The sequence below is a fragment of the Protopterus annectens genome, chromosome 2.part1, assembly GCF_019279795.1.
Source record: "Protopterus annectens isolate FY-2018-M chromosome 2.part1, PAN1.0, whole genome shotgun sequence".
Taxonomy (NCBI): Eukaryota; Metazoa; Chordata; order Ceratodontiformes; family Protopteridae; genus Protopterus; species Protopterus annectens.
Genome location: NC_056729.1, coordinates 787,973,940 through 788,001,439, shown reverse-complemented (window position 1 = coordinate 788,001,439; position 27,500 = coordinate 787,973,940). Strand labels below are relative to the sequence as shown.

The 27,500-nt window shown below is 36.7% G+C and overlaps 1 protein-coding gene across 1 annotated transcript in view; it reads right to left on the bottom strand.

Moving 5' to 3' along the window:
- The window catches only part of TRMT9B (tRNA methyltransferase 9B (putative)), a 541,165-nt gene that overhangs the window by 1,291 nt on the left and 512,374 nt on the right, over positions 1-27,500 (bottom strand). The window contains exon 6 of the mRNA XM_044062499.1: positions 1-37. This exon is cut by the window's left edge and continues 1,291 nt beyond it. Within this exon, the coding sequence (XP_043918434.1) occupies positions 1-37 (37 nt within the window). The remainder of the gene's footprint in view (positions 38-27,500) is intronic.

Below are 27,500 nucleotides of genomic sequence, written 5' to 3'. Positions count from 1 at the left end.
CTGATTCTTCTTTCCCTTGTTGAAAAATGGTGAATTACTGTCAAAGAGAGAACATATTTTAGTATGCCACACTGTCAACTCATCTATAATTAAACAATTAATTCAAGAATTATTAAAAATACAACCTTAACAGACAAATCCCATAAATGTCTAAACTGCCAACCAGTTGCCACTGACAGCCACATTTATTGCCACGTTCATCTAACCAAACACTATGATATTCAGTAGCATGCACTACAAGTCAACACAATCAAGTCAGAGTTCAACAGATAATATGATCACTTTATTTTTTGCAGAAAAAAAAACAGTCCACTAAATTGCTGCCACGTTGCACTTCTCCTGCATATTCATTATCCCACCATGAATTTAACTTAAGAAAATAAATATATAAATACATAGCAAGGACACTGAAGGCAGATAATTAGGTCATTTGCTGCTTTATCCTACATATTGAATAAAAGTTCTGCTAAACTAATAGATTATTTCACTATTCACCATTGCAATAATTGCCTTGTGTGTGTGTTCTTTATAATGTTCAGCTATGCCACTCTTATTATGTCCCATTTAATTTGATGCTGTATTTCACCCAATAGCATTCCAAATAATAATGTTTGCAATATATACAAGAAACTCCTGAATTCATTTCACATAAGTCCAAAACAGTCTAAAAGTTCCACTTTGCTATGTGTACTTTGCATGCCATATACCACATATTTTCTGGAAGAAATTAATCCTTTATTATTCTTAAAGTTATCAAGCCATCACTGAACCTCTTTAGAAATGAGTCCAAGAACCATCTGATGCTAACTTATTTTAATTATCCTTTTCAACCACCTTGGTTACTGCCTCACCTCTTTAGCATTTATTTGTCTGTAAACTCCTATCCCTATATTTTATGCTGCAAATTTTGAGATCTTTCCAGTGAATACACATTAGCCCAAATAATTCCAAAATCCAATCATAGGATCATAGGAAGTTACTAGGCTATTGGTCCTGAGGCCCTTATAAGCCTAGCCAAGTGTTTATCCCATGTTTAGACAAGTCAGCACCCAAAGTCCTGTCCAGCAGGGGCACAGGTGGAATCCCAGGGGTGTATTTTCTGTTTCCCATCCAGTTATCCAGGTTGCACTTGAAAAGGGATAATATGTGGAGAGGGAGTCTGTTCCACAGATAGGGAAGTCTCTGGGACACAAATCTGTCCCACCAACAAGTCTTATTGATGCCACAGACCAGGTTGAGGTCATGCATGCAGGTTACTCGAGTGTAGCTTGGCTTGCGGATATGCAGCAGTCCCATTAAGGCAGGGTCTGAGATTGCTTTGTATGCCAGACAGAGGTCACCTTTGAGGAGTCTGCATGAAACTGAGTACAGGGACAGGACTTTTAGCCTATCTGTGTAGGGTAGATGTTTGAGGCCCTGGATTAATCTGGTGAGGAACCTCTGTGGTCTCTCCAGCTGCTGCATGAGCTCTGTGAGGAACATGCCAAAAGGGGCATTGTACTCAATAATTGGCCTTACAGGAAAAGAATAAAGGGATGTTATGACTGCCTTGTCCCTGGATGAGATACCCTTACTTATGAGGTGGGCCATGCAGAAAGCTTTCCATACAAAAGAAGCAACACGGTGGTCAAAAGTTAGGTTGCTATCAACCTGGGTGCACAAATCCCTAACGACTGATTGTGTGCTTAGGAAGTTGTTATTAATGTGATAATATGTGGGGACATCACTCTCCCAAAAGGTGATGATGATGCATTTTTTGGCATTTAGCTTGATGTCAAGTTTCTGGCACTAGTCATTTGTTTGAGTGAGACCACACATCACTTGGGGAATTGATGACTGCGCCCAGCTTGCAGTCATCTGCAAACTTGGTCAGCCATAGCCCACTGGTTTTGGCCTGCACCTCAGGGATGTATATCCTGAATAACAGCAGCCCCAGGACCAATCCCTGGAGTACTCCATCCCTTACTGGTCTACTGCTTGAGGTGGCTTCCCCTATTTTGATAAGGTGGGTTCTGTCAGTGAACCAGTTTGCTACCCATCTGATAATATATGAATTGATACCTAGTTTTGAGAGTTTATCTAGTATGCCTGAGTGGGGAATAGTGTTGAAGGCTTTGGCCAGGTCAAGGTAGGTGGTGTGCACCATCTTCCGCTCGTCCATGGCTTTGGTGACTGTCTCAAAGAAATTGATCAGATTTAACAGACATAACCTCCACTTGACAAAGTCAAACTGTGTGGGGTCGAGTGTTTGGAGGTTGCCAATGTCCCTGTTAATGAGGTCCAAGATAATCCATTCCATGGCCTTGCAAATCAGGATAGTTAGGCTGATGAGTCTATAATTCTCTAGATCAGTGGACACTCCACCTTTATGTAAAGGGATGACAGTGGCCATCCTCCACTTGGCTGGGACAAAGTCGGTACTCAGGCTTTGGTTGAATAGTGTGCCTAATGCTGCTGGAAGTTCATGCCTGAGTTCATGTAGGATGCAGCCTGGGATGCTATCAGATCCCATGGAGGCTGTATTTTTTGCCTTTGAGAAGGCAGTGATGACTTGTTCCCTAGAGATAAGGGAAGGGGTCAGGTACTGGAGATGTCCTGATTTACTGATGGGGGACAGAGGGGTGAAGTTTTCACAGAATCTGTCAGCCAGTAGGTTGACTATATCTACAACATTTGTGCATGTGGTGTCTTTGACCACCAGTTCTGAACAGATCTGGGTGCTTCCTTTAAGATTGCAGACATATGCGAAGACGGCCTTATGACTGTCTCTAGTAGATGTGGCCAATTTGGACTCGAAGTTGGCTGTAGAAGATTTCACTAGTGCTCTTATTTGCTGGTTTAGGCTAAGGAGAGATTGCTTCCAATTGGGCACCCGCTCCTTCTTGGTCATGGACAGCATTCTTTTCCTTTTGTTATATAGTTTATTTATTGCAGATGTCCACGAGACAGGTTTACTCTTCCTTGCGGAGGATAATTTGCCGTGTCAGGTATTCCTGATTCTGTGCATCTATATAAGTGCTCGTATAGTACTTTGGTGTAGATTTGGACATTGGTGCCAGTTCCAACAGAGGGGGAAGGGGGCTGTGAAGCTGTTTATACCATCCCTCAGAAGGTTGTAATCAGCTTTGGAGAAGTGTTTTTTTGTTTAACTGTAGCTAGAGGGGGTCAGGGGAGATAGTGACTTTGAAAGTGACCGCTTTATGGTCAGATCTTACCAGGGAGGATGCTAGTGTAGGGGTGCAGCAGTGGTTACTCATGTTGGTTAATACCAAGTCCAAGATATTATCACCTCTTGTGGGGGTATTGGCTAGCTGTTCCAAGGCATTTGCATTGACAAAATTGAGGAATCTCAGGGCATTTGCGTTCTGGCATGTGTAGTTTTTCCAGTCTATGGTTGGGTAGTTAAAGTCCCCCAGGATCAGGGCAAAGGGTTGAATCTTGATAGATTCGAAGAGGTCCAGATAGGTGGCGTGGGCATCTTGAATCAAATTTGGAGGCCTGTAGCTAACTAAGATTTGAATACGGGTCTTATCAATTGTTAACTTCACCTGGAGTGTCCCCTGGAGGTGTGTGTGTCTTTAATATATATTGAACCTCCACCTCCTTTGGCTTTTCTGCCCACAGTTTGGGCTCTGAATGCATGATAGGATGAGTAACTAAGTAAGGCTGGGGTGCTCTCTGCAGCTTTGAACCAAGTTTCTGTGACTGCACAAATGTCAGCATCTTCCAGGGTTAAGAATCCTTGCAATGAGTGCAGTTTCATATTTAGACTCCTAGCATTTAGCAGCATGACCTTTAATTTGCGTATTGTTGAAAATTTTATGTTGGTTTTATCGACCTCAGGATTTTTCCTAAAAAAGGTACTATGGGGGAGGCAAGGGCCATTGCCAGAAGCCTGAAGCCCAAGTGAGATCGATGCAGGCCATCTCTCACAAAACATTGTGGTCTGTCAATCATATCTGCCCAGGCTGTCAGGTACTAGTTCCCCCTGGAAAACCACCAAAACTAAGAGGCTTAGAATAACACAATTTAAACAGGCTAAAAACAAGCAGTAATAAATGCAGAAGAGAAGATGTTATTGAACACTTTAGAGAACAAGTAGCCGAAAAAGCAAGCTGAAGTAATAGAGTAAGATGAGGAAACACAAATACTGTACATTAATACCTCTTCTTCATACAATTTGATGATACATACCAAAGTTAACATAACTAAAAAGTAGGCTCCAAAATAACTGCATCATATATTTCTACTGAGAGGCACAAGTCTTGCTTGTAATGTTGGGCTAAGTCATGAAAACAGTAAAACTAAGGAAAATGATGGACACAAAAATCACAATTTTAAATGACTACTTACTTGTAGCCTATCAACAGAAATAGAAAACTAACTCAAAAGTGCTGTCACTATGAAAAATGTTAAATATAGTGAACAAGACAGTACACAATAATTTAGAAAAGGAATTTCTTTGCTGGTGAAGTACATTGCTGAACTCAAGTTGCTTATACATTATGGTTCAGCATCATACGTCTCAACCTGGAAACATCAAAAATCTGGACAAAGGCCCATGAAAAATAGGTACAAATCTGTATGCTGATTAACATAAAAGTTGCATAGATCATTATGTATCCCCACCCACTCCAATGGAATTGTGGGATACCAAATTTCAAACTCAAACTGAAGAACAGACAACCAAATATGGCCCCAGAGTCCCCCTGAACTCATTCCAATGACCCATTACTTGACTATTTCACCCCATTTACCATAAACACTGTAATGTGCATACTGCTTTATTTCTATAATGATTATCTGGATTTCATTTAAAATAATTTTGCATTTGATAGCCCAAACAGTAATAGACATCTGCTAAATAAAGCAATACAGTGTTGCAATGAAAATAGACTTAGCTTTAAAACTTCTCTGCCATTGAAACTCACATTCATTGAAACAGCAGTGAAACCCACAGTCAAAGAAAATGCATCTGGCCAGTGGTGGATTAAGATTACATTTGGGCTGTTTTCAAATCATAGATCTCTCATACATGCATTTTTTGATACACCTTCCTGACTGCATTAAATTATATTCCTTGTATAATACAGCACACTTGTTAGAGCACTAAAGTAAAATTAAATTTATTGTTTTGAACATTTTTCCAGTAAGCAATGAAACAAAATGCATGAACCAATAATGACAAAACTGCCCAATTCAAAACATTTCCATCATAAAAGTCTGCTCAAACTTCTACAATCCACCAGTATCAGTAAATACGTACAATCTCTGTAGAAGTAAAAGTCATTTCACTTAATATATAATAATTCAAATAATTCCACATTAAAAAGATCTGTAACTAATGAAGAGGCTGCTGCTAGCAAACAACTTTATATCTCATTGTTTCATCTGCAAGTAAAGTGCCTGTTGCCCTTGAAGAATAAGTTGCCTATGTTGCTAACTTATTTACTTATTTTGTTAATGTAATATTTCAGTAGGGAATGGATGGCAAACTGTTCACAGGTTCATAGTTACTAGGAATCTCCATAAAAGGAGGACATTCTCCGGACTCCACAATCCAGTTGCTTGCTTCAGTGAACTCTCCAGTCTGCTTCTGGCTTATAATGCAGAGATCACAGATTCACTTGCTTACACACGCACACACACACTCACGCACTCAAAGATGACAGAATAAATAAGGAACAAACAGTGCGACAAGCTGTGGTTACCAAACTCTTGTACTCACAAAATGGGTAAACAACAAACAACAATAAACAACAACACACATCAGGACCATAAATTACAAAGAAGGGGTGCATGGGGTGAAACCCAAAATATCAGAATAATCCATACTGATGCACATCCGCTCAGGTTCATGCCCACGTCTTTTTTATTTACACACATTATGCAATAGTTTTCCTTCCATTTTATTACTGACAAAAAGCCAGACAATCTTATTAATAGCTTAAGTATCTGCAGTTGTGGACAATCACAAGCACAAAACTACACCCCTAAACTATCCCTGATTTTAACTCCAATCTCTCTTAATCCCTCCTTAAACTTATAATTCACCATCCTTTCGCCAAACGTCACACTTAATAATAATGACATGACTCCTTTAACTTCAAAAAATGCATATTAATTCACATGCTGTCAACGACTCTAATACTCCTAGTATTTTAATTGTCCCTGATTATTTCTGGATTTGTCACCGATTCATTGAGCGCTATGCACAAAACTGTAATACGAACTTCTCCTGAACATCACATGGTTAAATACAGGAATAATAAGAGTCCACCCAATCCCATTCAAATAATATTTACTCCAACAAAATGTCAACGTGGGACCAAAACCTGAAATTTTGCATACAGTCATTTTCTGTTTCACCATAGAAACCTCATTTAATTACAAAATATCTCTTGAAAGTTAACAACGGTGATAAAGTAGTATGCCACATGCAAGTTTTAAGCACACATTAATCAACAACACACTACAGAAAGTTTGGGAATGTCCTGACAACTTTATATGGCAGACTTCATAAACACCATCTGTACATTTATTAATACATACTTTGACTAACAGATTAAGCTACTGCCATCTCGCAATGTTCAATTTATGTTTAATTACAAATACTTATAACAAAGATTGCTTAATCAAAGTTAGAAGGAGAAACAGTTTTCAATCTTGCATACAGCTTTAAAACTACCCAGTCCATCTTTACACATAATTCCACCACAGGTATACCTGAACAATTTTGCCCATAACTAAAAATTCACTACATGAATTCACTCGATAATACTTTTTAGGTATCAGTTTGAACTTGACTACAGTATTATCATACGCAGAACAGACTCACCATTAGAAAGCACAACTTCCTCAACAAAACCAAATACTTGCATCATGTACTTGTATTTATTAAGCTAGGCATATACCCAATAATTAGGGAATCCATACTGATGTAAAGCACATAAGAATTTCCAAAACAACTGTTAATTAAATTGGGTATGACAAACATAGCTGCTCCGATATAAAACACCCCACCTTCATAAATCAATAAGTCTTTTAACTATCTCTGTCACACACTGACACACACACACACACACACACACACACACACACACACACACACACACACACACACACAAACACACACACTTAGCTAGGTTCCTTACGTTTCACTTACAGAGTGAGCCTTCTACAAATAAATCCAGGCAGCAGGAGCGAAACTAAATCCAAATCTTTTCCCTTGCACTTGCAGAGCGAGCGAAGATACGTTCTTTCCGGTCTCGAACCTTCTAAATACATCCTTTCTGTTCTCTCTTCCCACTTGCACAGCATTTGAACCAGATACATGTGCAAGCTCAGTTCTGACAGGCTGGTAGCCCTGATGGAGCTGACGTCATTGTATGTGATGACTTCAGCTCTGAAACCATGAAAAATAAAAAACAAAGTGAAAAAATAAAGAAAAAAATTGGAAATGAAGGTGTGCCACTTGGGAATCGTGGCACCCTATTATTTGGATCCCAAAACTAGGTAAAAAATGAGTAATTCAGGACAGTTGAGAGGTATGTTCAGCATCTAGCCTACTTAGCAAAAAGCTAAAACAGTAGCATTAGAAATACGTGTAGCAAGCTGGAGTAAGGAGGAATTGACTGATCAAATGACACTGGCATTTGTACCAAAAAAACGTTAAAGCAAGGGAAAGGAGAATGATGCACTCTATAAAAGTCGAGAGTTTGCACATGAAGTTTTTAAAACGCATTAGAAGAGTTGAACATTATTACAAACTAATCCTAAAAACTGGATATCTGTGACACAGTGTATTGGAATTTGAACAGAACTAAGGGGCTGTAAACTATACTGGATAAATAATGTTACGTTTGATGACTGAATGTAGAGGAAAGAAAATGCCTTAGATATAGATATGTACATAACGTATGAATATTGTTTAAATATGATAAAATATAAAGTTGTTGAATCTGTTCATGTTCTTTTGTTTTGAAAATTTAACAAACATTATTAAAAACTAACAAGCTCACTTTGGGAAGGTTATCCTTAAAAAGTACAAAGTTAACTATGTCAGGTTACTAATATCTTCCCTCTAGGAGAAAATAATCGGGAAAAGAAAGAACAGAAATGAAAGGAAAGCTGCTAGTATCAATTTGTCATTTGTCCATCCACATAAGGCCAAACTACACTGAAAGCCAGCTTCATATTTTCCCCTTCAAAAGAACAGCATCTTCTACAGGTGAATGAAGGCATCACTCCCACTTAAAACCAACCTTGTGACCCACTGTATAGACAGCCATGATTTTGCCAGCCTTTAGACTTGTCTTATTCTATAATTAAAACAGTAACAAAAACTCCTCCCAAGCATGACTTTAAATCACTATATATAGAAGTAACTTTATTAAAACAGAAGGTAAGCACTTTGGCAGTGTAACCTCTGTTTTATCAGACCATGACAGAATGCAAAGTCTAGGTACTATTTAAAATAAAAACTCAAAAATTCACAGAAAGTTCAGCAATCGTGATGACATTAATCAAAAAAAAAAACCTCCCAATCAATAAAAGCAGCCTACCATTTGTTAAAGACATGGCAATAAAAGCAATATTCCCATCATCAAATATAAAGATTTATTAAATTTATTCCAAACACAATAATAAATGATAAAAAAACATCGAGCAGTCTCTATATGTTGCTTCAGACCTGACCATAAACATAGATCAATGCATTAAATGTAGAAGCAGAAAGAATATCAGGGACTTGTTTGAATGTAAAGGAGTAACAAAAAAAAAAAAATGAATAAATGTCATGCATAAGCTCTGCACACGCACTAAAAGCAAGAACACAAACATGAAGATCTATTAAAACTAGATATGCAGTTGTATACATGCAGCAAAAAAAACTAATATTCTAATGGAAAACTAAGGCAGAAACAAAAGCTGCATAAAAGTTCTTGTATAACAAAGTTTTCTTTCAACATCTAGCTGAAAAACATCAAAAGCAGCCCAAACATTACCACCACCTTTATTCTCTCCTTATAAAGTGACGCAAAAGAAAGACCTTTCCTCGCATACCCAAGCTAAAGAAACTCACCAACTTCAGATATTATTTTGTCATATTAACTTTTAACGTATCTCTCTAACTCATTTTCTTGCACTGCTTTTGTGCTGCCTCATAACAGCTCCACCACATATGATGTTCACCCATTTCCCTTTGGCTATATCTCCAAGTATCACCAGCCTTCTATCTTCTACATAAACATCTTGGGTGTGCAACATTCTCAAGCAAATATCATGTACTGAACCCATGTTTCTAAATTCAGCAGCCATCTTCCCAGCCTTTCTCTATAACCCATCTTCCCAGCATTTCCATTTCTTTACCCAATATCCTCTCAGTTTAGTAAAAACACTTAACTCCCATAGCAAACCAGTCACACCTACCATACTATTTGTAACTTTCCCCCACTCAGTAAACAATATATATTCCCATTATCCATCGCTTTGCCTATAGTTAATCTCTTACAGAAAGTTTAATCTAGCAGCCTTAATATACTCATATTTTCATCATGGTCCTGGGGAAACACCAAATTCAGACCTCATTTGTTCTAAGCCTTTAAAAAGTCCTCCACTCATTGCCCACTACAAGGTCTTGCAGCCTTTACTGACCCAACTTCTTCCAATTCCTTGGCAAGGGTAGTCCAGTAAACTCCCTTTCTTTTCACAAAACACATACTACCATAAACTGAGGATTATTCCCCAGCCATCTGCACCCAGATGTACAGAAACAGGGGACCTCTCACAGCAAATGTATATCCTCTTAGTCTTTCAGAGATCCCTTAAGCAGACCTCATTGTCTCTACGTGTTCCAAATCTCTAAGGCTAAATTACAGGCTAAAACATAACACTCCAAGTCTGGATATGCCAACTACATCTCAGCATAGTAGACTGCAGCCCACCTATCCATATATTCCTCCCTTTCCCTATCTACATGTAACAGAAGCAAAGTGATTCAGTTTCCCTAATAATTTTGTCTCTACTATTGACTAGATCATGACAAGCTAGAGAGATGACGTGTGTAGGAATCATCACCCTCAATGCTCACATCCACCTGACCAAGTGTAAAGTAGATTTAAAGCTCTCTTATACTGTTGTCCAGTTATTGTGCACTATCTCCTCTAGGGTGGAGTACACCTGTGCACCTTGATATATAATCTTGTCTTTACAACAGGCAATTCTAACTAATGTAACTGAGCACAACCTAATTTGAATACAACTGACTTTTTCAGTGTCTTACATAGATACTAGGCATGGGTACAGGAGACCACCATGCAACCAAGCCCAATTTTCAACTGGCCTCAGATCACTATTTGAGTTAAGTGACTTAAACAGAGTCACACACTAGGGAAATGGAAGCTGACGGAATGCTGTACTATAGGCAGCTGTTTATTAACAGCTCATAGACTTATTTCTCTGTGCAGTCTGCAAACTTGATTCCCACTCCAACACCTCAGGAAGATCCTTTGCTATATAGAGTAACAAGCATGTAGTCATTAGCAAAAACTTCAATATTGATCAAGAAATCCAGAACAGTAGCCCATAAACTACCTCTCAAGTGATGTGCAACCCTTTGTGCAAGCACTTCTATTAGCAAGAGAAATAAAACAAGGCAGTAGTGGGGAAACCCTGACTCATATCCTTTACACAGCTACCACACTGGGCACAGCACCTTTCCTAATATTCTTAATATCAAACTCCTGTATAAGGTCAGTACTACTATAATAAAATTTTCTCCTAAGCCAACCTCTTAAAACCTTCACTTAAAAACATCCATCTGATTGTATCAAAGGCTTTCTTAATGTCAAAAACAATACATGTCAATCCTGTACGTCTTATTTTATCAGCTTCTATAAAGTCTAACACTCAGTTTCAATGATCCGCTAACCTCCTACCTGAACAAAACCAGCCTATGGCATCCTTACTTAGCAATTATGTTCACCAACCAAACTGCATGTACCATAAAAAGAGATAAGGACCTCTAAGTCATCCAGATCATCAAGTTTCTCTTAGCAATGGGATCAGGGTCACTTCCCAGGAAGGGGAATATCCTTCCTTGCTATTAAATGGTTGAAGTCTAGGTCAAACTGTCCTGTCACATGGAAACCCATTAACATATACAAGTCTGTAAGGAAGCCATCTATACCTGTCTCTACCATGCACCTTCAAAAGTTTGATTTTCTTGATGGTGTTATATACTTCCTTCATAGTAATGCCACTAGTTAAGTTGTTTCTATCTATATTTGAAACCCTTGGTTCCATCCCATCCAGTGTTAGCCCCGACTTCCACCCTTTCCTCCTCAGTTTGAGTATACAATCGCACATATAAACGCACAACGACTTCCACCATTTTCTCCATATGTCTGACTTCTCAATCATCCTAAGAAGCCTGCTTCTACTTTTTTTGGGTTCTTTTAATTTTCTTAGTGCCAGATTTAAAGCTACCTCTTATGAGGTCCAAGTCCCTCTGTTTGACTTAGTTCCTGTAATCCTAACATTGTCTATCTTCCTGAACAGCTTTATGTGCAAATACCAATGTTTTATACAAAGGACACCACAGCCATTTGTGAAGTATTGATGGATCATTGGTCAATACTTACTGCAGATGAGATGGTTAGGAATATAGTGGGCGATAGACCTAAATTTTATCTTAAGAATAGAAAATCCATTAAAAGGATTTTATTTATAGGAATGCTGTTAATAGTTTGATGAGATGTTCTGAAAGACAGGGCATGTTTGCAAGTAGGGCTTCTGCCTATTGTAAATATATAGATAGTAGTAATTCCTTTAGTCATCCAGAGACAGGTAGAGTCTTTAGGTTTTGTCACTATGCTGATTGTTCTATGCATCACTTGGTATCTTTGGCCATATGCAAAGTGTGTCATTGTTTTTATGTTGGCAAAACAAATTGGACACTACGTGAATGTATTACAGAACATGTACATGAGATTGGTAGACGTGACCCTGATAATGCTTTGGCCAAGCATGTTATTAAGTATGGTGAAATGCACTGGATTAAATTTCTAGTATTCCAGGTAACAAATCTTGATAAAAGGAAGGGTAATATTGTCAAGAGAACTGAACATAATGAAGCTAGATGGGTTGTGCTGTTGATATCTGTAGGGGACATGGATTGAATGATGTGGTCCCTTTAAGGCCACATTTAAGATCACATGACTTACATTGATATTTTGAGTGGTTAATTAGTAGTATTTAAATCTGTTTTTAACTTTGTTTTGATATGATGATGAAGCTGCCATAGAGTAATGAAAGCACTTATCTGGTACCTTGTCTCTTACTAAAGTTTGTTTTTAGCCAGGAGGAATTATTGTTTAGTTTTATTTAATTGGATTTTATTGCAACATAGACTCTGCTCCTCCTCTGCTCTGGTTTTCTTTCATCATCTCAAAATTACATTGCAATTTTAGATTGATAATGCATGTTTATTATATATATTTACATGGAGGAGGTGCCCACTTGTACTGGGTTCATAGTTTTAGAATTTGCTGTGCCCTCTTTCATGGAGTTCATGTTTCTCAAAGTGTATAGAGAACCAAAAAAATGTATGTTGCTGAAAGAATACAGATAATTCCAAACCAGAAATAATCTACAATACAACAGGCAAAACCCAGAAATTCAAACAGACCTTGGTGGCTTTTCCAAGAGTGGGGTGAAGTTTTTATTCTCTTCACATCTTTTTGTCTAAGATAGAAATGGCCACTAAGCACACATGAGACCTTTTGCAAACTTCCTTAATTTTGAAATAAGTTGTTTTTATAGAGACTGTAAAAAAATCATTTTGAAGCACTGAAATGTAAGAAACACAAAGGCAAACATATATTGGTGTCTCTTTCCCAGAAAGTAGGGGTTGGGTAAGGTAACTATCACCTTTATATCTTTTTGTTGAGGTGGGGATGGACATTAGGCAAACCTGAGACCTTTTGCACCTTCCTTACATCATTTGAAATGAGCAGCTTTTACAGTGAGAAGGGAAGAGGAACAAACAAAAAAAATTATATAACATTTTGAAAATACTATTTAAAATGTTTTCAAACATAAAATAAATTATTTAGATAATTCAATATTATATAGGAACATAAGTTATACTGCGGTGGTGGTGCTGCGGTAGCGTTGTTGCCTCACAGTTAGACATTGCCCGTTCGATTCTCAGTTAGAGCGTCTTTTGTGTGGCGACATGCGTGAATGGGCGTTCCTTCATTGAAGGTTGTGCGTTAGGCCTGGCAAGCCAGTACGTAAAAATCTACTGCCAATCATTAGCGGACTGGAGTTCCGCTGTGGCGACCCTTAACCGGGAAAAGCCGAAAGACACAAACAAATATAGGAACAGACGTTAAATCGGGCACACAATGATCTATAGGAATACTGTGTAAACAAGTAATGGAAATGTTGAATATAAAGTCCATGAACAGACAGTTAAACAGGCAAAAACAGTTCATGAACCAGAATTGTCACCAATGTCCATAGTAATGTGAGACAGGTGGTTTTAAACACTTAGGTCATACTTAAACGTAATTATCCTTGCAGCAAAGTTAGTATAAGGCTTTATGGTGGAGCTTTCTCAGGGACATGGTGCTTTTGATTGAACAGCTGGAGTTCATTCCTGGTGCTACTGTGCATTGAGTTTTATTTGCCATTTTTAGCTCCATCTTCTGAAGCACAGCATTTTGTTGCTTTCTAATGAGCCCATCTCTAAGATGTCTATAATGTGGAACTTAAAGTCATTATGTTAAGTCTAGACAGTGTTTTGCCAATGGATTTGTAAGTCTTTAAGCCTTGTGTCAGAGGGATGATGTACAATTCTTCTTTTAAATGTATTAATTGTCTTTCCCACATAAAAAGCATTGATGGTACTGCACTGGGCTCTGTATACCACAAACTCAGATTACAATCACCTCTTAATGTGCTCCACCTTCTTTTCTTTAGCACAGTGCTGTCAAAGTGGTTTGAGTTGCTGAGGTATTGGCAGAAGCTACAGTTAGGGGCCCCACAACCATAAGTACCCCGGCTGGTGATATCAGGTTTGCCTTTGCTTTCTAGCCAGTCCCTCACACTTTTGGCTCTTTTTTGAAAACAAAGGTGATACTGGGTCCTAGGATATTTTCCACTTGCTTGTTATCTGTTATAATTTCCTAATTGAAAGTGATCACTTTCCTGACTTCCTTATAGCCTTTAGTGAAAGTCAAGGCCATATTTTTTTTCTGTTCTCCTGTATGGGGTCTCTGTAGAGGTTGTTTTATTGTACTGTGATCCTTCCATGAGGGTCATGTAGGGTTGGGTCATTATTTTCTTTAGGGGCTTTAATCAAATCTATGATTATTCATAGCATTGTGTCATTGTATCCCCTAGTAAGGAAGTTTCTTTCTAAGTTCCAGAGGTTGGTAGTGAAATCATTGTTTTTTTTTTGACACTCTGGCCAGCCTCATATCCTGGGACTTGATCACATTCCACTTTGTGATCTGTGGGTGTATGCTGTGGTTATGTTAAGGCATGTTGACCCTTGCAGGTCTTCTGCACAAGCTATTGCTAAGGGTTCCCCCATTAGTGGCCTTAGAAACAGTTAAGTCCAAGAAGCTGACTGAGGTATTACTGTGGTAGGTAGTAAATTTAAGGAATCCAGTTGAGTTGTTGATATAGTTATAAAATTCATCCAGAGATTTTTCATTCCCCTCCCAGATGATGAAAATGTCATTGATAAATTGCAAATACCACTTTATAGACTCCTGGTAGACACTAATATAAATGAAATCATTCTTTCACTTCCCCAGTGACACATTATCTAGGCTAAGTGTCATGGCTACCCCCATAGCTATTCCAAGGATCTGCCTATAGCAGGCTGTGATTAAAGTGGAAGTAGTTGTTCCTTAGGACTAGATCTAATAGTTTTCATAGCATTTCTGTTTCACCAGGCATGGACACACCATTCTTGAGGTAGGTTTCTATGACTGTTTTTAGACAATAGTCACATGAAAGCACTGTGTACAATGCTTCCACATCAATAATGACCAAAATAGAGGAGTTACTGACAGAGATATTATGTATTTTACTCAGAAAAATCTGGTGTATCAAGTATAAATGATCAGTTTCCCCTCAGCTAGGAGCTTGATTTAATCCAGCACTGGCCTATATGGATGGTCCAGCAAGTATCAGAGCTTTGATTTCCCCTCCAAATTGGGATTTTAGGATGTGGAATAGTCAAAAAGTCAAATAGTCTTGTATTTAACAGATTTCATGCATCATTCTGAGATGCTCTTGTATATTGTTGTATGCTGTTTGAACATCATTTAACTTCTTTTTTGCAGTAACATTGCTCATTGTTAAACATTACTTCAACTTTACAGTTATACGTGTCAGTATTAATCATGAGAATACCCGCACCCTTAACCAGCTTTCATTTCTCTACGAGACTTATCTCTACTGACATCTTTCAGTACCTTTAATTCTTCCACACTGACATTGTAAAACTTTTTCTTGGAGGCTTTGCTTAGAACTTTGTGGATATCTGATCACATCTAGTTTTTAAAGCAACAAGAGTGGGATGTAAAGGAGAACTGAAGCCACTAGACTTTCTCCACTTTACATTTCTGTTACAGGCACTATAAATCTGTTTCATACTCTCAGACTGATTTTATAATCGGCTTAAATTTGAGATTAACACCTCCCTATCGACAGATTAACACTGTGAATATAAACAGTCTTGCTGAGCAGATAGCTTATACCTGCACATCTCTGCTCTTTTACGTTTTAGATATCTCATACTGGTATCTAACTGGGCCACTTCCTCTCTCAGTCTGTCTAGTTTAAAGGGGATCAGTATTACTTTTGCCTCAATCCTGACTCTCCATGAAGTAGGAAATACCTCTGAACCAACATGCTTATATTTTTACCTCCAGTACGGGAACTAATTTAATAGCTAGAAATGTGTGAAAATCTCATTTATTAAGGTGACGTCCTTGCCAGGCTTAATCAAGGAACACTTTTCTTTGGGCTTAATTAGCAAATGCATTGTTACAATGGGAAAAATGGATCTTAGAGGATGCAGAGGCCTTTTACTTGTGAAAGTATATACTTACAGACATACAATACATGCCAAGATGGAAATATTTGTCATCATTTTGGCTTGCCAGCCTTCTTGTGTCAGTATGTTCATACTGTCATGTATTGATTTAATACTGTCATAAAATTATATAAATTATATATTCCATTCATGTTTTCAGGACAGTCAATCCAATCAACTAATGCCTTCATACTGAACCATTAGTTAATTCTGTTGGTTCTAAAAATATCTTATTAATTACATTTGTTACATCTTTTATTACAAACCAGAGTATTCACTTGAAACACATATGTTCTAGCAAAAAATATTCTGAAATGCCTTCAAACAGATTAAGTTTTCATTTAATTCCTTAAACTGAATAGTGAACACATTCAGGGATCTAAATTTATTTTCATTCTTTGAATTCTGTAAATCTCTTATTTTATTTTATATATATTTTTATAAAATATTTGTAATTATAGTGTTTTAATGTCCCTTCTTATTAAGGGCACTACATATCTGCTTTATACTCTAAGACTGATTTTATAATAAACTTAAACTACAGATTAACACTTCCCTATTTCTGCTCCTGGTAAGTAATATGCACCTGTTTCAGGCACAATACACCATTGGGTAGTCATTATTTCCAAGCAATGCCCATTTATTTATTAAGTTACTAAATAAAATACTACAACAAGAATTCAGATAATACTTTATATATGTCAACTACAATTTGATCCATCACAGCCACACTATATTAACACACTTTTACAAGTAATTAATAATGCTCATCAGGGTGGACATTACAGAGAAATAATGGACTATCCAAGAATGCTGAGAACTGGCATCAGAGGCAAAAGACCTTATTACTCATGGAAAGCCCATTATGTTGCTTTAACACCCACCTTAAAAGGAATTATTTCACTTAGGAATGGTCTTTGCATTCATTTTAATGGGATTATTTACTTTATGTTTTATTTAACAAATCAGAACTTTATTGACATATAAACAGATGTCCACAAAACTGTCAACATGTCCAGCATCATGCTTTGAGACAAAAGATAAAAAAGTAAAAATGAAATTGTTCTAAAATGCCACACAATATCATTTAAACAATCATGTAAGTTTTCAGAAATTAGGTATAACATAAAAATAAATTGCTTAATACCAAAAAACTCTTGCATATAAGCTCCCTTACAAACAGAATTAGCATCCTTTAAAAATGAAATTGCTAGCCACACCCTGAGCATTATTTGGCCAGTCAGGTCTCATGTAACAAAAATATTAATAGAAGTAATGGTTTGAATAAAAAAATAACACACCAAGAAGAGCATTTCTCAACCTCTGGTTTCCTTTTAGTCCAGGCCATGTATCTGTTTATAAAAACTGGACTTTTGTCATATTTTTTTAATTTTATACAGCTTTTGTTTATGTTCTTGATGCCTACAAGAAAAAGCCATTCAATTCTTTCTTAATACGTATCTTATCATTTCTTGTTTATGGAATCTTCTAGATGTATTAAATCATTGTGAGAATTTTTTTTTTATATTTTATTTTTTGGGGAGTAGTTACTAAAAGGTTTAACAGATGTATTAATTGAACTTGCTTGGAAAAGTTAATAAATTCATGATAATTTTGAGATTAGATTAAAACTTTAGTCACTGAAGACACATTTGATGAACAGTTTGTATTTCAAGAAATCTATTTACACAAGTAAAAGTCATTTCCTGGAAATTGAAATTGTGATTCAGTGACACAAATATAAATTAAGAATATAAATGGGGGAAGGTGAGTTCAATATTACAATGATATGGAAAAAATGAAACCTTAACAGATACATTGTTTGTAAAGGCTCAGGCTAAAATATGCTTATAATTATTGTATGTACCATGTTCTAACTTAAATACATTAACTGGTATATACAGTCCATGTCAGATGACTTACAAGTATCTAATACCACTGTTCTTACTGCCTGTAAAAAGTTTGTGGGATGGTCAAATGTCATGAAAATTTCTCACTCAGACTTCTTTTCAAGTTCTTTCAAGGACTTTATAACATAATGATAAGCAATTATAATAAAGGGGAAAAGATAAAATAACTCACATGTTCTTAAAAAACTATAGTTTGCATATTGCAAGAACAATTAGGCAATGGTACACTTTAAGAAGTACAACAGTTGGTGGTTATCAGAGCATGTCCCACAGTTTATTTTACAATAACAGGCAAATGGCCATGATTCTTATTTAAAATTTGAACAACTTCTTTCTGGGTCTTAAGAAGGATAGACATCACTTTATAGTTTTTTTAAATATCCTGCCAACTGCATCACATTTCTTTTTTAAATTATGCACTAAGTACCACTTATCATGGTTTGGGCAACTTTTCCCACAAAACTAACAATTGCAGAAAATTACCGAATACAACAGGGTACAAAATGCTCATGTAAAGAACCACATGGCTATAATAGGAGGTTTAAAAGCAGTCATCATTGTAATCCTCCTCTACAATGGGAAATCGGTAAATGGCGCACCTGCAGCTGTAGAAGCTGGCATGCCTTATATTTTTACAAAAAGTTGCATAGTGCAGTGTCTGCAAGTTGGGAATCATCCTATACCTAGAACATTCTCTTGAGAAGACTTGTTCTCTGATAGTTTGAATATATTCATTTAGTTTATAACTTTATTTAGAAAATGGCCTGACAAAAAATTTGTTGATGTGTGATACCATGTTCTTAGAGTTTCTGTTACTTTTCTTTTAAAGCTTATATGTAACATTATCATCCTTGGGTTTTTGTTTTGTTTAACTTATTAGGTTTTTCCTTTTTGTCATGTCATTTTAAAATATACATTATCCCTTCCATATTAAAATATCCTTCATCCACTCATTATCACATGCCTTCCACAGTTTCACCAATTCACTAACATCTCTTTCAAGCCTTGCCAATACCTCCATACCACCACTTTCATCTGCTTTATATCCTACTAAGTATCAATATCCCTATTACTTGATTTTGCCTCTTAATACACTTCCTACACCTCTTACAGTAACTTAACATTCTTATATTTTAAGTTAAATGCAATAGTTTTAGCATCTATCCACCCACCAACTTTATCATTAGCTCATTTAATGTTGTTGTAACTGTGTATTACAGATGTTGCTTATAATCCATGAAGCAGATTCTGCTACTAAAATATTGGTCATATTTCACTTGTGTATATTTGTCTCTTCTTCTTAATGCACATTTCAATAACAGTTTCATAAAACTAAGGTACCAGTCAACATAATCCATGAAAATGATTCATTAATTAGAAAAAAACAACAATTTGTAAATACTGATCTTTCATAAGATTCATAAATAATTATTTTACAGAACAAACTGGTGTCAGTCCCTTATGGTGCAGGTGGAAGGCCACTGTAATTTACAGAATGCATACAGCCAATACTATTTTACAGCTTTAATATGTCAGACCAAAGACCACGCCATTGATGCTGTTCAGTCAGTCCAAAGAAAATAATCAGCCTTTGTATAAATAGCACTTACTACCCCTCCATCATTCAGATGGCTGTGGCATTGTGTTTACCAATATAACTATTTACAAGGTTAAAAAGGAAGCACACCTCAGCATTAACTTACAGTTCTAATTTGCCAAAAACAAGTTACGTCCATTAGGCTTTATTTAATTAATTCTGTTGCATTTGATGGTCCCTGGAATACTAATATCATATTTTATGGTATAAATTGCAATAAAAACATAAATATATTTCTGCTACAAAATGAAGGAATCTAATTGTTAAAACTGCTTTGGATCTTATCCCCCCTCCCTCCACTGTACTCACGACCACCCTAATTTCAAATCTCTCCTCCATTCTTAGCTTACCTCAAACTGGGACTGTTCCTGCTCCCTTCCCACCTAAATTATACTGTTGTCTCTTTCAAGCCTCCCTTCAATCTCATCTACTATCACTTCTGATCACTAAAATTGGTGTTACAACAAACCCTAAGCTTGTATAAACACTTTATGAATTGTACTCTTAATTATATTATCTCTACCCGTGGTAGTGGTGCTGCGGTAGCGTTGTCGCCTCACAGCAAGACGTCGTGTTTGATTCTCAGCTACAGCATCTTCTGTGCGGAGGCATGCATGAATGGGTAACTTGGCACGTAAAAATCCACTACCAATCATTAGCGGACCGGAGTTCCGCTGTGGCGACCCTTAACCGGGATAAGCCGAAAGACACAACAACAACAACAACAACAACTCTTAATTATATTATCTGTATTATTTTTGACTTTATCTATATTTTAACATTTGTGTTTTTTAAACGTATACTCCCTGATTTTGTATTTGTATTTTAAATTGTACATTTATGCTTTTGTATACTGTATATTCCATACTTTACTTATGTTATATTCTGTTAACTGCTTTTAGAGCTTTTCTGCCCAGGCCTCCACTGAAAATGGGCTCTGCTTGGCCCAATGGACTTTTCCGATCATCAAACTGGAAATAAATAATACTAAATAAATAAGTAAATACATAAATAAATAAATATCTTAAACATGTTGCATTGTATAATTTTACTAGTATGTATCCTATTCACCTTTGTGTACAAGATCATATATGTACAGCTGTATTTTAGATTTATTTATTTATTTATTTATTCTGTTGTGTTCTGTATCATTGTTGTTTGAAAAGTTCAATACATGTTTTAAAAACAAAAAAGAAAAATCCAACTTTGAATCAAGTGCATGGTGTAAACAGTTTAGGAGCCTTGATATAGGCAATGTGAGGCAGTCTGAATAACAAATCACCACCACTCCTATAGGTTTTCTTAAATTTGTTCTCTTTGCCGTTTTTAAGATATTCCTGCCCTGACTGGAAAATGAGCTGCCGTTAGGAGTCAAAATCCTGTACTTCAGGCTGATGTGTTCAGGGTTCGTGAAACTGGAAATTGGAATGTAATATGCTACTTGCTGTCTTGTCAGTAAGGGTTTATGCAAAGGCAAATGTTGTGATGGAAAAAGGGTTAGGTTCATTAGCTCAGAACACTATTTCTGTGCAGGCCAAGAGAAAGCAAATCAGATACAACTGTTTTTTTTATTATTTTGCTTTGAGACGTACCTTCAGAATTAAAAGACAAAAAGAGAAAGAATACATTAAAGTCTGAGTCTCCACAAAGGAATAAAAACTCATTCTTCAAACTGTCTTTTGATAAATAAGGAAGAAAACACTCCGACTTGTTTGTTGCACCGTATAGCAAATATATTCAGTTCTGAGACACCTCACATCTGTAGAATGTCTTGAACTGTTTGTGGCTCTAGTTTCAATTCACGAACCACATTTATCCTCTGCTTAAAACATCTGCCATCTGTTTGACAAAAAATGGAATATCGGCTGCTAAAATCAGAAAATTGTGCTGCAAGGACTGTTTCCAAATTTGGACTGCCAGTCTGCCCATTAGGCAATATCTGGTTCCTCCACCTTTGTTTATGTTTCACATTATTATACCTCTCAATTACCCAGAATTTCGCAGAATGCCCATATTTTTCCTTATATGTTTGGTCTGTTCCTTATAAAATTTGTAGCTTTTTGGCAAATCATTGAGGATTGTAGTCAATAAATAATAGTGATATACATTTACTTTCAGACTTCATATCCTTCAGAAAATGCATGCTAATGCAAAACCTGTTATTCTAACAACTTTCTAAGTTTGTAAGTGCAATATTTAAAATCAGTCTCTGATTTTGTCCTTTTGCCCCCCCCCCATTAGTTTTGATTTTGTCCAAAGAAGTTGAGAGGTGTACAAATCACTGTAGTGTTATCTGCAAGACTGTTAAGAGCAGATAAACTGCTTCAGTTCTTCAAAATGATGTGAAGATGGCTTTCTTATATATATATATATATATATATATATATATATATATATATATATATATATATATATATATATATATATATTTTTTTTTTTCTGTTTGTTAGCTGGATAAGCCCATAAGCCCACTGGACACAAGTGTCCCTTTCAGGAGCAACCTTTGTGCATCATCTGGTTAACTGACTTCCTCAGATTCACAGAAGAGGCGTGTGGAAATGGAAAGAATCAAATGCTGTAATTCGACTCCTTAACTGCTCAAATCCTAAATCCACTCTGCTAACTTTAAAAGAAGGCTTGTTTTTTTCCATTCTTTCTTAGTCAACAATAACATAATGAACTGGATGACTACATAAGAAATCTTGAGTTGGGTGGGTTATCAGCTCATATCTGGAGATAGCCTAAACAACTGGATCCTGCACTAATCAGCTAAATGAATGTCATTTCTCCCTCTCCTGGCTATTAAAAAACTCAAATCTCTAATACTTAAGCTCTGGAAATATAGAATGTATGATACAGAACTGATTCTCTGTAAATTCAAGAGATTAACTTCAGAAGTATCCAACCGGTGGGACAATATGAGGGATATAAATTCAAATGTGGCTATTCTGTCTGAGTGCCAATACAAGTTGTTGTGTCCTTCGGCTTTTTCCCGGTTAGGGGTCGCCACAGCGGAACTCTGGTCCGCTAATGATTGGTAGTTGATTTTTACGTGCCGAGTTACCAGCCCTGACGCACAACCTTCAATGAAGGTACACCCATTCACGTAGGTCTGCATGCAGAAGACGCTCTAGCTGAGAATCGAACCGGACAGCGTCTTACTGTGAGGCGACAACGCTACCGCAGCACCACCACTACGAGTACTGAGTGCCAACACAAGTCTGAGCAGTAAATTACTGCTTAACAAGATCATATCTATTTGCAAACCAAGACTAGAGAAGAATTAAAGAGGGAACTGCAGTTCATGAAGGAGAAGTATATCCAGGAATATGCTAGAAGAGATCATATTTAAATTATTGATCTGCCATAAGAGCTAGAAAGTACTGCAATATATATCAAGAAAGCATTAATTCACTAGTGAACTCACCTTAGATCTTTGTTTGTGTATTGTCAGAGTGTACTGAGTTAGAAAAATAATGGTAATCCATGCTAACCATATCAAGTCTTGTGTTGGTGCTGGATTATCAATAAACTGGTACACAAGAAAAGCATGATTATTCAGTATCACACAGTGATGGTGTAGAGACATTTCTCTACCATCCATTTAGGAGATGCTCCCAGTATGGCTGTTTATTATGGCCATTTATGGTGGACCCTTAAGCAGAAAGAAATTGTGTACAGGAAGGATCACTGAAGATGCTCAGTACTCCAGTACTATTACTAGGTTTTGATGGGAAACATGCTGGGTATTGGATGATGCTGCAGTAGCTGCCTTAGGTAGGTAAGTATCCATTAGTGTAGCTTTACGCTGCCTGTTCATCAGATCCACAGTATGTATTGTGAAGAAGTGAGTAACTTCCTCATATGACTGAATACAGAACCACTGACCTTTCCAAGTGACCCACAATGAAGACAGGTAGACACATTATGCAATGAGCTGGTTTAGCTGAGTTCAAATATGTTACCATCTGTGCGGGTCAGTTTTAACAAGTTCCCCATTATTATCAAGGGGACATGTACATGCAGATAAGCAAATGTTAAGGCTTTATGGCTGACCAAGTCAGCAGACCACCGTAAACTTGGTGCCATAATAAACTCACCTGAGGACTCAAAAATCCTCCAAGGGGGCCCTTCCCAAACAAATATGTGGTGTAAAAACAATAGACTAAAATTAAATGCCAGCCAAAAAATGTATAATCTTATCCTTTGGCAAGCATGACTTCTCTTGTAAGTACCACACTAACAACACATCCCTGAAAGTTGATCCCATAGTCAGGGATCTGTAAACCTATGCTGACAATGAACTGTCCTTTAATCACCACATAACCACTGTCGTAAGGATGTACTTTTTCACTGCACAGCTTATATCTAATGGAATAGCATCCAGGTCCAGGGATGTACTCAGCTCTCATCAGGTAATTCATTGCACATAATGCCCCATTTTGTAGATATCTTTATAAACTCTTGGCACAACTAGATTGACCTTCTGAATAAAAAAAAAAATTCAAGGGACTAAAAACTACTCAGACTGTCTCAAAGCCTTGTCCTTCTTCCCAGTATTGGCTATCTCTGCCTCACATATAGATCTTCAATAGATCCTATCTTGTCAGATCTATTACACATTCACAAGTCCAATCTTAGCATGAACACCTGCTCAAAGGACCTATGAGTCTCAATCTCTTTTGTAACATGAATAGAACATGTTGGAGCGACAGATTTGTATCACAGATAATACCTCTTCTATGGAACCATCTTCCACTCCACAAAAAGTGAAGTAATTTTCTTACTGTATTGATGAATGAATGGAAAACTACAAATTCACCCCGGTTTAGTATCCATATCCCTCGTGGATAGGGCAACAAGTAAATGTCCCACCTTAACCTTGTTCTCCCCAGCTCTAGGTTATCCGTACCCAAAATATAAAGGATAAAAACTACCATGGGAACTTAAGGCTAGCCTTCTTAAGATCCTCAAGATCAATAGCCTAGAAAGTACCAATGAACCTAAGACGTGTGTGTGTGTGTGTGTGTGTGTGTGTGTGTGTGTGTGTGTGTGTGTGTGTGTGTGTGTGTGTGTGTGTGTGTGTGTGGAGATAGACATGACATACTGAAAGGGAAATGTGATATTCTGTGCTTGTGAACAATGTTTCAGCTACTGAAAAATTTCAATATATGCTAATACTTTTGTAAAACAAACTGGAAATTCTCAATTCACTTAGGCTATGCTTTACTACTTTGAAATTACTAATAATTCTATGACAGATGTATATGGCTGTGATTAGGGAAAACTTCAGACAATACGAATAGCCCAGCTTACACTACATGATTCAAGCTCATTAAGTATTGGGTTGCACATCATACATTGGGTGAGCACTGAATATATACTTGCTTGCCCCTTGCAACACAGCAGATTATTCCACTAATCAGATCATGATGTGAGGGTCAGGCAGTATAGTGTTACATAAGCATTCTAGACAGGACAGACCCCCTCTCAGAACAATCAGAATGCAAACGTCTTTACCACTTACCTTCACTAGTCATTAGTACAGAATCTTACTCATATCTAAGTTATTACCTCCAAGCTTGTAAAGGCATTAAATAGCTGTTTATGTACTGATTAATGCTCTTCCTATAACCCCTCTTACAAATGTGGAAATAACTAGTCATGTCAAAGGTGGTTCACCAATGAGATCCATGTCCCATTGATTAAAATTCAAATGTGGCTGACTGTAGAGTTGACCCCCCCCAACACACACATTTTATGAATCAGATTATCTAATCACACTGAATGCTGTACAGTACAAAAAGTCATAAAATGCTTACAGCTTACCACATTACTGTAGCACAGAATATATTTTAATGAGTCAAAGCCAGTGTATGCGTGCATGATGCCATAAAATATACCTTATGTGATGTGTTTAGCTAATATAACACACATATATCTATACACACACACACACACACACACACACACACACACACACATATATGTATATATCCATAGACATATATATAATTTTACAAATGTGTGTGTATATGTATATACACATACATACATATATATATATATATATATATATATATATATATATATATATATATATATATATATATAGGTCATCTGGTGATGCAGCGATTGCTGATTGCCCTATCTACACCAAACACATCATAGGAGTGTGTGTGTGTGTGTGTGTGTGTGTGTGTGTATTAAAGACACACACATACTCGCACTCCATTTCAGAATAGTTCTTTTAGTGCCATGTATGGTAATACCGCTCATTTGGGAGTCATCTAATAAGATTGTGCGTGTAATAATAACATATTGCATAGAATACACTGAATCCTTTGTGTGTCATTGTCTAACTAATCACAGCTAACAATCCCCTTTCTCATGCTGCTAGGCACACAATTATGAAAGTCATTTAACTGTAAATTTTATTTTTAATTGCATAGCTAGCGTAATATACCTAATTCTGTTGCAAATATACATAATTTATCTTTCACAATAAAACACTGCATTCTGCTTTCCATTCAGTCCACATAAGACATAAAAGGGATAATTACCAAGCTGCAAGTCCCATTGTATGCTGCAGATAAATAATCAGAGGTCTTTTGTTGATGGTGAAATATTCTGTGATTAAGGCTAGACTTATTACGGCCTCCTGATTTCCATTGTATTCGCCAACAATGCCAGTAACTACAGTGGTAATAATTGTACGGGGCACTATTCCTTATTTCATGACTTTTAACTACAGTGGTAATAATTGTACGGGGCACTATTCCTTACATTCATGACTTTTGAAATAACACACAACACCTTTCAGTTCATACTTCCCTAGTCATTGCAAGTATAGCCACAAGTTATATGTGAACATAAAGATCAAAGGGTATAAGTCAGGGGGGGTGAAGAAAGGAAGCAGAGTAACACCAAATCAGCTGCTTCTCATCCTTTTTAATTTATAAGTACATTAGACATAAAACACAATTCATTAACAGCTTTTAAATGCTACATTGGAGGTATTTACATTTTATACTGTAATTTGTACCTGTTGGCACCTCTATTTCTTCATGTTATGCGGGATCCGTAGCACAGTCCATTTCTCTGCAAACAGCTGTTCACATAGACAGTGCTGCAAAACAAACTTTGTGACCTAAAGCAGGACAATACAGACTGCAAGCTGACAAGCTTTGAACTTTTAACAGGCAGTGTCCATTTATTTTCATAGGTTTCTGCTTTATTATCTCATCAAGCAATATTTAATTGCAATATTTAATTTTAGGGAATCATGTAAGTTTTGTGATGGCAAGTGACCAGTTTTAGACCTCACTTACTTTTTAGCCAGGTGAGACCCAATAAGCACAAATGCCTCTTTTTATACATTACATAGGAGTTTTGGTCTGGTTAGAAATGTGCAAAGTCACACACCACACAAGTAGAGACTAAGGAATTGAAACCCAGTGCTTCATGTTTAAGTTCATTCGTTTTATGTGATTATGATTCTCTAATGTGGTGCTGGACCAAAGTGATTTGATACGCAAATATATATCACCACGGGTAAGTATATGCTTTACATTTACACACTCTGGATTTACTTCATCCTCACACATACAAACTTGCATCCGCATGATTAACTGTGTCCACTGTCCTTCCAGCTGGATAACAGTCATAATATGATAGTAAAGGTAACACATAAATGATCAATGTTTTTTATAAAGGAAACTGCACCTTCCTTCAGTCTACATTAATATAGAGATATACTTACCTATTAATTGACAGTACGGATGTGAACCTTCCATGACAGGGGCACATTCTCCCCCTACAAAAACACTTGCATAAATGTCAGTTACTTTAACTCTACTGAGTTAAAGTAAATCAG